This window comes from Humulus lupulus, chromosome 2, assembly GCF_963169125.1.
Source record: "Humulus lupulus chromosome 2, drHumLupu1.1, whole genome shotgun sequence".
NCBI classification, from domain to species: domain Eukaryota; kingdom Viridiplantae; phylum Streptophyta; class Magnoliopsida; order Rosales; family Cannabaceae; genus Humulus; species Humulus lupulus.
In genome coordinates, this window is record NC_084794.1 from 10,514,817 (window position 1) to 10,528,157 (window position 13,341).

At 30.8% G+C, this 13,341-nt stretch overlaps 1 protein-coding gene across 1 annotated transcript; it reads left to right on the forward strand.

Annotated features, from left to right (window-relative positions):
- Positions 1–4,061: 4,061 nt before the first annotated feature.
- LOC133817252 (BTB/POZ domain and ankyrin repeat-containing protein NPR1-like) lies at positions 4,062–6,258 on the forward strand. The gene is made up of 4 exons (XM_062249715.1): positions 4,062–4,246; positions 4,409–4,518; positions 4,698–4,880; positions 5,689–6,258. Exons 2-4 carry the CDS (start codon positions 4,431–4,433, stop codon positions 5,931–5,933), a joined length of 516 nt encoding a protein of 171 aa, XP_062105699.1. The 5' UTR covers positions 4,062–4,246; positions 4,409–4,430; the 3' UTR covers positions 5,934–6,258.
- Positions 6,259–13,341: the final 7,083 nt, after the last annotated feature.

The window sequence follows — 13,341 nt, forward strand, 5'->3', positions numbered from 1 at the left end:
TAAAAAATAATTATATTAAAATAAAAAACAAAATGGTAATGTTGCCAACTTTTGATAATCTTTCTCTGCAATAATCTAGTATAGGGACCCATATTCTGACACAAATGGTTATGACAACCCTCTAAGTATTAGCATTGAAGTTGCTCTAAGTAGTAACAACTTTAGCTTGATCAACCAAAATAGCATTAGAAAAATAAAGGAAAAAAAATATTGTATCTTTATTTTTTTTTCAATAAACCAAAACAATAACAATAAAAAAAATTAACTCCCATATTAAGAAAAAAAAGTTTAAAAGTTTCAGCAAATATCGGTATATACCCAATTGTCTCATAAAGTGCCTAGCCATACAGCTTCCAAACTCTCCCATAGCAATTGATATAACTATAAAGGACATATATATATATATATATGATAATTCTTTTATAGGGACTTTACTTTAAGCTTTATCGGTAGAGCTCTCAGTATTTCTCGACCCGTGAATAGTTTTCGGCGTGACTTTTTTTTATGACCGTGTATATTGTAGCTATTTAGAGTATCTGCAAATTTTCAGAAAATTCAGAATAGTTTATAGTACCGAAAACTAGGTTCAAACATGTTATTTTCCACGCGCATAAAAAAAATTAGTCACGCGTGCAACAACATGTTTGAACCTAGTTTTCGGTACTGTAAACTATTCGGAATTTTCTGAAAATTTGCAGGATGCTTTAAATAGCTACAATATACACGGTCATAAAAAAATCGCGCCGAAAACTGTTCACGGGTTGTAAACACTGAGAGCCCTACCAGTAGGGCTTAAAGTGAAGCCCCTATAGGAGAATTCTCATATATATATATATATATATAAATATACACACGAGAATTCTCTCACAGCTTCCCTCTAAGCCATATCGGTGGAGCTTTCAGTGTTCTCGACTCGTGAATAGTTTTCGGTACGATTTTTTTATGACTGTGTATATTGTAGCTATTTAGAACATCCTGCAAATTTTCAAAAAATTCCGAATAGTTTATAGTACTGAAAACTAAGTTTAAATATGTTGTTGCACGCGTAACTAATTTTTTTTATGTGCGTGAAAATCAACATGTTTAAACCTAGGGCCTGTTTGACATTGTTTTCTGTTTTTTGTTTTCAAAATTTTGTTCTTAGAAATGAGAATAGAAAATTGTTTTTGTAGTTTTTAAAAAATAAGATGTGTTTGGTTAATATTTTCTAAAAACAATTTTTTTAGTTTTATTCTTTTTTAATCTTAAATAAAAAATTAACAAATATATTTACAAAGAGAAAAATATTTTAAAGTTTGTAATAAATAATAAGATAAAATAATTTGAAAGAAAAAAGGATGAAAAATAAGAAGTAAAGCTAGGAAAAAAAAATTGAGAATAACTGAAAACAACTTTTTGTTGTTCTCAAAATTTTCTGTTTTTTGTAACTTTGTTTTTAAAAATTGTTTTCTGAAAACAATACCAAACATCCCCACTTGTTTTCAAAAAACAGTTTTTAGCTTTTAAAAACAAAAAACAATTTTTTAGTAAAGGTGCCAAACACCCTCCTAGTTTTCGGTACTTTAAACTATTCTGAATTTTCTGAAAATTTGCAGATGCTCTAAATAACTACAATATATACGGTCATAAAAAAAAATCACGCCGAAAACTGTTAATGGGTCGAGAAACACTGAGAGTCCACTGATAAACAGATATTCACATGCTTGAGTGGAATAATCTTTGAGTCATCAATAGTTTTGAGAAATGAAATCTCTTTGAGCAAACTCCCATTGATTTTTGAGCTTAGCTTTTTCTTATCTTTCTCCTTAACAGCAACTTCGTGACCCCATTGCCGATGCTTGGACCTCCACAGCACGCCGAATGAACCAGACCCGACAATTATATACGTGGAATCAATCGGAAAATAATGACTAAAGCATATCATAGGAATTATAGCTGAAATGATCAATCTAAAACACACTTTTAGATCAGTCAATGTTTCAAAATGATTTGGTTAATTTAAACTTTTAAAATCTAATAATTAAGAATTCTATCTTGCTAAACACTCTTTTAGACAAGTGTTGATTAGCATTTGTTTTCTTTTAGGGTTGTGTTGAGGAAGTGTATATCACGAATTGTAAGAAGGGTAAAAGGAAGCTTTTGAGGCTACCTTGAAGAAGAAGAAGAAGAAGAAGGTTTGGATGTTGTGATTTTGTTTAGTGAAATTCCTAATTTAAAGTTTAATTTTTGTATCTGATGTTTTTTTGATGGGCAGGTTATTAATCTTGATTCTTGATTGCTAAACTTATATTAAAAGTGTCTCATTCTCCCCAAGAAGAAGTCATTGTCGACAACATATTCAAAAGGTCTGTAGATTATGATGATCAGCATGTATAGACGAATGTTGTTTAGACTAATTTATAAATATGTTTTGGAAGTGAATAGTTGAAAAACCATTTCATTTGTGTCATGTTTTAATGAAGGCATAGTTAAGGCACTTGAAGACATTAGCCCCTCACAATTCTTGTCCAGTGCGGTATGGTTGTTTGTATTGATATTTATTGGTTCTAAGCGTTACAAGTTATTTACATTGTGATTAGTATAGTATTCAAATCTCATTTTATTATTTTAAAACTTTAAAAACAGTAGAACCTAACAGATGTTTCTGAAAATAAAATTAAAATTAGTATTTTAAAATAAAAAAGAAAAAAAATCAAGTTTTCTATTATTCTAAATCATTATAACCTAAAATCCTACAAATTTATAATTTTTTTTATATTTTCAAATTTTCTACTAATCACATATTTAATTTTTTTAAATTTAAAAATAATTTTCAGAAATAGTTTATATTGGCGATGGTTTTATTTATTACAGGCTGTAAACATGGTGGGGGGCTACTGACATAATTAAAGAAGGCCTTGTTATGTTTTATGGTTTAAGTAAGTAAATTTAATTTACATATTTGTGAGAGTGAATTACTTGGGCCTGCGAAAGAAGTTCATCTACGTAGTTATGGGCGAATAATTTTTACATGGGTCCATTATTTATTTGTAGGGAGGTATATATTGATACATTATTTAGTTAATGACAGTTATTTATTGGAGAAACTAATATTTATTTTATTGATACATGTTACCTACCAATATAAAATAAATATTTATTTTGGGTAGATCTTTGCCCCAGTTGTAAAAGTCATTTGTTGTACTGGTTATCCTGGTGTCGGGTAAGGGAGTGCAAATTTGAGACTTGAAATTGCGAATTAATTAAATAAAATTAAGCAAACCTAGTGCATGCTATATTATTTGTATCTAGTATATATATTGTGCTCTGTACATTTATTTGCTTTTATTTATAGAATTTATTAATTATTTTTATAAAATTTATAAATAAATAAATAATATTATATATAAAAAAATAACACAAATATATTAAATAAAAAATTAAACCAAAAACATTATTTATGATTTTAAAAAAAAAATATATAATATGATAATATTTTTTAAATATAAATGATAATTTTTTAATAAAAATTAAGATTATATATTATATATTATTATAATAATATTTTATAATATTTAAATTCATATTAATATAATTAGTAAAAAATAGGTATATATATAATACCATCATAATAATATTTTATAATATTTAAATTTATATTAATATAATTATTAAACATTTAATTTTGTATTATATATTATTATAATATTTAAATTTATATTAATATAATTAACAAATATCTATTTCTAATTAATTTTAAAAATATATTCTATTAAATATTTAGAATATTCTATTAAATTTAACAAAAACAAATCAAATGGTTTACCTTATCTACATATTTTTTTATATTAAAGATATTATATATAATATATATGATATTTCTAATTATTATTAATATGTGTTGTTAGCTTATGGTTTAAATAAATATGATTAGTAGAATTGATTTGCGACATAAATGTTGGTAATAATTGTGTGTGAAGACATCATTACTCTTAATCTATATAGTAATATCTGGGCCAGTGACTTCAAAAGCCAAAACACCTTATCTTTTAAACCTTTCTCATAATTTATAATATCTACAACTTAGATCTAAAACATTTTTAAGCAAATATAATATAATATATTGTAGTGAAATTGACACTTATATTTATACGTGTTTGTTTCCACTTGATTTTCAACGCACTCTTTCTCCATTCATACCCGCTTTTCCTGCGTTTTTGTCACCTTTGATTTTGATTCGATTCTTCGCTCCTCTCCTCTGTTTCAGGTCAAACTCAAAAAAAATAAAAATAATAACCTTCTTTTCTTCCTCCATAACTTTCATCCTTCTGACTTCTTTCGTTTCGCTTCATCACTTTTCTATCTTACTTGTTCCGACTCTTGATTTTTGTCTTTCTTTTTTGGGATTCTGATTTTTTTCAATTTCTAGTTGTGGAGAAGGACCGACGAACATGTCAATGGCAACGGAGCCTGCAGCTGTAGCTGTAGCAGTAGATGGTGATGATTTACTTGCGAGACTCGTCTACTTCGAAAACAGAGGTCTTCTTTACAACTCAACTCTTCTTCTCACTACTTGTTCCTTACCTTTCTAAGAACACAACCCATATATTTCTTGTTACTTCTTATTCAAAGAAACATGGGTTAGTGGAATTAAACATGCTATCAATACAGATGAAGAATAAAAGATAATATTTTTATTTCGTTTTCATATGTTGTAGTGGCATTTGCAAGGCTGATGCTTCCAGCTGAAGCCAAACTAGCTCTGGAGATTGCAGGCGTGGGAGGTGCTGATTCAGGATCTAATGGCTCAAGTGGGAACTTAAGGGCTGCTGATTTGAATGAAACACCTGTTGAAAGGACCCAAATACTCCAAGCAAGATTGCAGCTCCTCATTACAACAGGTACCTTCCTTTTATCTTCATATTCTATGTCACTTTTCAGACTTGGTTTATGTTTTTGAGAATAGCAAATCTACTTATTGTCTTATCCCAAATCTATGTAGGAAGAGTTAGATATAAATTTGTATCTCTAGATGGTTCTTGTAACTGAAGTAAGTGCAGCCTGTAAAGAGTGTTGAATCCTTTGTTGTTTGCTGAATTGGGTAGTGGCTAGGAAGAACTAAGCTTTGATCTAGTTAACTTGCCCCTCAGTTGTTTGTCTTATTGTGTCATAGAGGAACATATTAGTTTTCTTCTTGTTATCATGTGATGGGACTGGACACTATGGGTCAGGTTTGGATGATGGGAATAGATAAGATTGGAATGGATTAAAAATATAAGAGAAAATATACAGGAACGAATGTGTTGATTATCTGCCAACAGTGAAAGTAGAAGAAAATAAGTTTGATACAAAGTAGTATTTTTTTTTACCATAAAAATATATGAAGATGAGAATTAAATAGAATAAAATTATCCCAAATTTTCAATAGAATCCATCTTATCCAAGAATCTCATTCTCCAAAGGTGACCTAACTATAGAAGTTAGGATAGGAATTAGACAAACCAGTTTTCATAGTAATGACTAATATGTTCCAATCACATGATAACCAAACCAGTTTGTATAGTAATGACTGCAAACCACTAGTGACTTAATACTGATCAAACAAACCAATTTGTACAGTAATGTGGGGAAACCAAAGATCAAAATGTTTAGCATCTGACTGCAATGATTTTAGTGTTTAAGAAATCATCAATTTGTATGTTTTGGCAGTGGAAAAGGGCCGGCTATACTTCCCACACTGCTCGGAAGTTCTTAATAACTTTCTAGACTACGAAATAGAGAGGCATGAATATGATGCCTTTTTTCCGGATAAGGGCACACCAGAGGAGCAGGCAAAGAAGAAGATGCTCTTCATGGAGCTCAAAGAGGATTTGCAGAAAGCATTTACTAAGGACATTGCAGAAAAAAACCAACCTGGCTCGTCATCGTCTTCACCATTATCCTCCACTTCTTAGAAAGAGGCTGCAAAGAATAAGGTCTGGAAAAGGTCTAGTTGGTCTTGGTTGTAGTTTTTTGTTCACTTAGAAGAAGCCATTAGATAGCTCGGTCAGTTTTTGTGTAGTTTTCTTTTCTCTTCTTTTTCTCTACGCCCTTTATTGTAGCTTTTTCTGTATTCTGCAAGAGATAATGAGCTTCGAGTGCTGTCTCATAGATTAATGGAAACATTCAACTAGAAAAAGCCATGATGTGGTAGTGGTTTTTCCTTTATATTTGAAGAATTGCTAGTCAATTATTCTACTCAATGAAAATATTATTTGATTTAACAACAGAAAAAAAGAACTTCTTTCTATTGTACTTTACATTTATGATATGCAAGCATATCCTAATCAAATCATGATTCATGAGTAAGTTTATACTAGTATTTTGTTTTATTCGTTTTGTTTGGATAATAATAATAATAATAATAATAATAATAATAATAATTCATTTTTTAATGTTTATATATATAAATAAATATAGTCTTCATATATCAAATAATTTTTAAATATAATTTTTATTTAAAAATTATGGATCGTGAAATAGTTAACAAATATATACAGAAATTATATAACACCAAAATAATTATAAAGAAGATCAAATAAGTAAAAAATTTATTTTAAAATATTCATGAAATGATATCCCTAAAATTTTAGAGTACTTTTTTTAAGAGGATTATTAGAGTTCCTTAAGACAAATAAAAAAAAGCTGTTTGATTGAAGTTTTTTTTGTTGTTTTGTTTTGTTTTAATTGAACTACCAAACCTTTTTCTTTTTAGGTGATTTATTGGTTTTTGAAGCAGAAGCTCATATTTTATTGGGAAATTTATTTTGGCTCAAGTATTCGGTTAACTGTTTTGGTGTTTTTTCTTTGCATTAAAACTTTTTTTGTGTATATTTTTAGGGCGGTAGTCGATGAATGTGCATGACTTTTGGAGTTATGTTCGGTAATGGGACGTATCTTTCGTGTGGTTTGGTATAAGAAACTAAGTTAGGATGATGGAGAAGAAATTAATTATTAAAATTATTATTTTTAATAAAAATAAGTATTAATTTTTTAAAGGATAATAATAACATTTCCATATTTTATTTTGTCATTTTTTTGGATTCTTCTATTTTTGGAGGGATTCCTTCTCTTCTCTCATTTCTTCTCTCCCTCTCACCAAACAAGGGATTCCATCTCTTCCTCCACCCCTCTCCAATCTACCAAACATAGCTTTAGAGAATAAGTTTATTTGGAAGGAAAAAATAATTCATGTATTTCTTAATTCCAATCTTTAATGTCATTTAATCACTTTTCCAAAAATAAACTCAAATTGTGTGTGTAATATTGAGGGCCTCAACACAGATGTCAAATTGGAATATGAAAACCCATGTTAATTCCATGCTCAAGTCGATTATTAATCATTCATTCACTCAATCATGGGCTCCAATTCCAAATCTAAGAGCTAATTCAGGCCAGGCTTAATGTCTAAGCGATAAACTCTTCTGTTGAGTCCAAAATTTGTCATAATAAATATTTTTCAAAATTCAAAATATTTAATTATGTAAAATATCTTACATAATAAAGTGCACCATTTATTGCACATTAAGTTGACTAAGTCAACCATTTAATGAGTTGTGTCTATTTAGAATTAAGATGAAAGAACGGGTTATTGAGTTATATGACATTCTGATTACCCGGTTTTAACAATATAACTTTGTTATATTTGTGTAATATTTATTATTTTTTTTACAATTTTAAGGAGTCAATTACTAAAATAATTTTTTAACTGATATCCCTATATATATAATCCTATAGGTTCTTTTCTCTCCTTTCGCATGCCTATTTTCCAACTTTCCCATTCTTTTTTCTTCTATTCCTTCGCTACAATATTCCACTTTCCCATTCTCTTTTTCTTCTATTCCTTCACTACAATATTAATAATACAATATTGACATCACAGTATAATTATCAAAGAATTAACATGAAGCAAAACAACAAAAGTATATTCACTCCCATTGCCATACCAAGGTACATTTCTCACTTTTTTATTTTTGTTCTTTTTTATCATGTTTTCTTTCAGCTTTTATATATATATATATACATATAAATAAGTTGATTTCTTGAATTAAAATGACAATGACCACCTATTTTTTTTGTATTAAACTTTTGTGTAATTTATTACACTTTGCTATAATGTTTATTTTGTTTATTAATTTTTTTATTTTACAATCTTAATAATAATGCAAATCATATATTTGTGAAAATGTCTCAATGAACTAACTTTATTAAATTAGATTAAGATTTTCAACTAATATACAATATGTGTTGTTGCTTATGATTTGATATTTAAAATGAATACTTACATTGCATTGCTTAATTGTACTACTTCATTATTTTATTTTTTTTGTTAAAAAAAACATATTTGATATGTGATGTAGAGTGTACATTTTAGCTTAGTTTGATAATTGATATATTAACAACCTTGTTTTTATTGAAGATTTCAATCACGGTACATAATCACTTTAAGTCAATTTTCTTAGACCCATATATTTAAATAGATCTTATTATGATGTTCGAATAATGATATTTTTATATAAATTTGCTTTCTATTAGCATTTTTAGGTGGATCAATTGTCCAATCACCCAAGCCCAACTCTTATACACTTTATTTCCTAGATTCCATGGCACGAACGAAAGTGCCAAGCATTAGAGATCCACAACAACCGATTCAACGACGGTTGATTATTCACGAATCTAGTCCGGAGTCGTCGTGCTCAAAATCGTTGGATGCTAGTGTGCCACCAACACCTCCCGCAGACACAACAACGACTCAATTAGATAATGAGGTAAATGAAGTTAAATACATTTTTTCTATTCTTGTACTTTTTTTTAGAATAGATAATATATTTAATTGAAATCAATTGGCTATAAATTTAGAGCACTAAATGCATGATTTGAAAAATATTGGTTTAAAATGTAGAACTCAACTAGAACGAGTATAGCTCAAGTGGTTATGGTCGAGATTTTTAAAAACGCAATGAACTTTCAGTTTAGGGCTCGATTAGCATGAGTTGAGATTTCCAAAGTCTAATTGATAGCATAGACCTCGACTGGTGAGTAGAGTTCGACCATACATAGTTGAGATTTCCAAAGTCTAATTAAAATTGTAGCATAGAACTCGACAAGTGTGAGTAGAGCTCGACCAAAGTGGAGATTTCCAAATTCTAATTGAAATTGTAGTATGGAGCTCAACTGGTGTGAGTCAAGCAACACCATACATAGTCAAGATTTCCAAAGCCTAATTGAAATTGTACCATAGAGCTTGACTATTGTGAGTAGAGCTCAACTGGAGTGAGTAAAGCTCGGCTGATGTGAGTAGAGCTCGATCATGCATAGTAGAGATTTCCAAAGTCTAATTGAAGTTGTAGTATAGAGCTTGACTGGTGTGAGTAGAGCTCGACCATACATAGTCGAGATTTCCAGGTTTTAGTAGAGCTCTACCAAACATGGTCGAGATTTCCAAAATCTAAATGAAATTTTAGTGTAAAGCTCAACTAGAGTGAGTAGAGCTCGACTAACGTGTTTTTTACTCTATTGATTAAAAAATTATATTTTTCTTATATTTAATTAATAGGTATATATTGAAGAAGAGTTAGTGACATGTTCTGAAGAACAATTAGAATCACATGTTGATGAACAATCAGAGTCCTCCTCTATGCCACGACAGAAAACACTTCCAGTAAGTTTTGTTTTGTAAAATATTTAAGTTTTTATGTTATTTAATATTGAGAAATATGATATTTAATTTATTGCAGATTGAAAAGATTCCTCGATTGAAGCCTATATTAGAGGAGAATGAACACTTTGAGTGCAAGATAAGTGTAAAAAGTCAAATAGATAAGGTCACAAAACTTATCAATGATGTACTAAAGAATGACCCGACCAACTTACAATTGTTCAAGGAATCTCCGTTTGGCCACTTTCTTGATCTTTTTAAGAACTATGAACATTCAAGTCAAGTGATGTGGTTATTACTCATTCGGGAAGCAGACTGTCATAGAGATTCAGAGATGTGGTTTGTTGTTAATGGGGTACCCATCCGATTCTCATTGATGGAGTATGCATTAATATCTGGGCTAAAATGCTCAGAATATCCAGAAGGTTGGGAAACTCAAGCTGAGTCAAATGCATTTAAAGATAGACATTTTCGTGGGAAAGAAATAGTTACCATTGACGACGTGAAGGCCAAATTTACACAAATGTCCAACCAAAACCAAAATAATAGAGTTCGAAGGAATGTAAATGTAAGTAACAAGGAAATATTAAAGATGGCATCTCTCTTGTTTGTCTCTGCGACCTTAATGCATAGGAACAAAAGTTCTTCTAACATCGACTCATTATTATTGGGATTGGTTGATAATTTGGACATGTTCAACCAATACCCTTGGGGGACTCTTTCTTATGAGTATGCATTAAAGCAACTTCGGAAGGGACTGAAAGGAAAAGCAAAATCAGTGCATGAGAAAGCAAAGACAATGTCTTCATTCACCTATTCAGGCTTTGTTCTTCCATTAGCGGTAAGAAAATTGCCCTAAGTAAAGTTGAAGAACATCCATTATTTTAATTAATCCTTACAATTTTTCTTATTTGCATGTGTAGACATTAGTGTATGAATGTGTGCCGGCAGTGGCAAGAAAGTATGTAGAGCTTCGATATGATATTGACGAATCAATGCCGAGAATTTGTCGATGGAGGACTACTTGGAAGCATAAGCGACCTCCCTCTTATAGTGATGTACTAGAAGCTCTAGGTGATTCCAAGGTTAGCATCTAATTTATTTTTTGTTATTTAATCTTCCTTTTAATATACATATATATTTATATTAATGTTTTTTGTATTCAGGATATAAAAAGTATCCTTTCACCTACTGAACAAGAGAAGAGAATGCCACACATGCAAGGATTCATCCGTATCCCTGAACCAAAGTCAAATCGCATGATTGATATATTGACTGCTGTGTTAGAGTTTGGAGGTACAATTAATTGGGCTGATGATACTGATGGGCATGCGACTTGTGACAATATTGGTGTTACAATTGAAGGCCAAGCTACTGAAGTTGGTAACATAAATCATGTCCAATCTATGAATGAAGCCACGAGAGATGACACTGATAGGCATGAGACTTATGACAATGTTGGTGTTACAAATGAAGGCCACGCCACTGGTCAAGCTACAGAAGTTGGACCAGAAGAGAGTCAAGGTGACAAAGTTGACTGGTTTGCTTACATAGATCAACAATGTGCATTGATAAGATCAGAAATTGCATTGTTGCCTTCAAAGATAATTTCCTTACTTCAACAACAGAATATCGTATCAATGCCCCAATGTGATGATGGTCATGGTGGCAACTGTACTAGTGATGATTACATGAGAACATACCATGAACAGTTTCCTCATGTTGAAGAGCAGCTTCCTCAGGTTGATGACCAACCTCCTCTTGATAAAGAGCAACCTCCCCAACTTGAAGAGCACCTTCCCCAAGTTGAAGAAAACCCTCCAAAGAGGCCACTAAAGCGTTCACACTACATGAAATCACCATACACTGACCCTTTTCGTCGGACTAGATTGCGACGAGAAGATCATATCCAGTTTGATCCTTCAAGGGAGATTAATCCTGAAAAACAAAAGATGTTTGATGAACATTTAAGAAGTCAAAAAAGTATTGATTGTGGGCTTGGTTTACGAACTACAGACTATTTCCAGCGGATTATTAAAGACCATGAATGGCTATTTAGTGAGGTATGACATATGTTTTTATGATCCCTTATATCTAAGATTTAATTTTGTTTCCACGTGTATAATGTTATTATTATTTTTTACAGCACATTGATGATGCTTTGTTTGGCATTAGAAAGCGACAACATGAGTATCAAGATGTGATTCCACAAGATGCAATCATTTTGGATGAAAAATTTACTCAATTGGTGACCATCAACTTCAACTCTAACCCTAACATTATTGATGATGAAATAAGTCAATATATTTCAGGGAATCATCCGCATTTTTGGGGCAAGAAATGGAAAGGCTCAAAAAAGTTGTATATGCCTTTAAACATAAGGGACCATCATTGGGTTGCAGTTAAAGTAGACTTACAAGCATTAGAGTTGATTGTTTATGACTGCAGTATTGGAGCGACCTCATCAAAAGAAATGGATGCTTTGATGTTGCCACTCCAAACGATGATTCCGACTATGCTTCGTGTATCTTCACAATTTGAGGACATAGCACAATGTCTTCACAAACCATGGACATATACACACTTACTTAGTGTTCCACAAAATTCAAGGTAAGTGTATTTATCTAAGTCTATATATACATGCTTACTTAGTCTATATTTATTGCAATCTTAAGTCTATTATTGATTTTAAACTTTTCTTATAACAGGGGAGATTGTGCAGTGTACACAATTAAGTTCATTGAGTTTGACATGGCTGGTTGTACTTTTGATCGTCTTTCAGATGATATGATACCATTCTACAGAATGAAGATGGCAATAGATATTTTTTGTCAAGATTGGGATCTTTAGTAATTTGTATATTTTAAAATGTTTGGATAGTTTCAAGAATGACAATGTTTTAAAAACTTTATACGTAGTTGAAGATCATCATAAATTTATCTAGATTTGTCAACCATATACTAATGTCAGTTGAGCTCTAAATTTGAAGCTTATTTAGTATTGGAAATCTCAACTAGATATAGTCGAGCTCTACTCATGTCAGTCGAGCTCTATGGTAAACAAAATTATAATTTTGATAAATCTCGACCATATATAGTCGAGTTCTACTCATGTCAGTTGAGTCATATTGTAAATATTTGTAATAAAACTCGACAAGGTATAATTGAGCTCTACTCATGTCAGTTGAGTCATTTTGTAAAGGTTCTACAAAACTCGACCATGTATAGTCGAGCTCTACTCATATCAGTCAAGCCATTTTGTAAAGGTTCTAAAAATCTCAACCATGTACAGTCGAGCTCTACTCATATCAGTCGAGTCATTTTGTAAAGGTTCTAAAAATCTCAACCATGTACAGTCGAGCTCTACTCATATCAGTCGAGCCGTTTTGTATAGGTTCTAAAAATCTCAACCATGTACAGTCGAGCTCTACTCATATCAGTTGAGTCATTTTGTAAAGGTTCTAAAAATCTCAACCATGTACAGTCGAGCTCTACTCATATCAGTCGAGCCGTTTTGTATAGGTTCTGAAAATCTCAACCATGTACAGTCGAGCTCTACTCATATCAGTCGAGCCATTTTGTAAAGGTTCTAAAAGTCTCAACCATGTACAGTTGAACTCTACTCATATCAGTCGAGCCATTTTGTAAAAGTTCTAAAAATCTCAA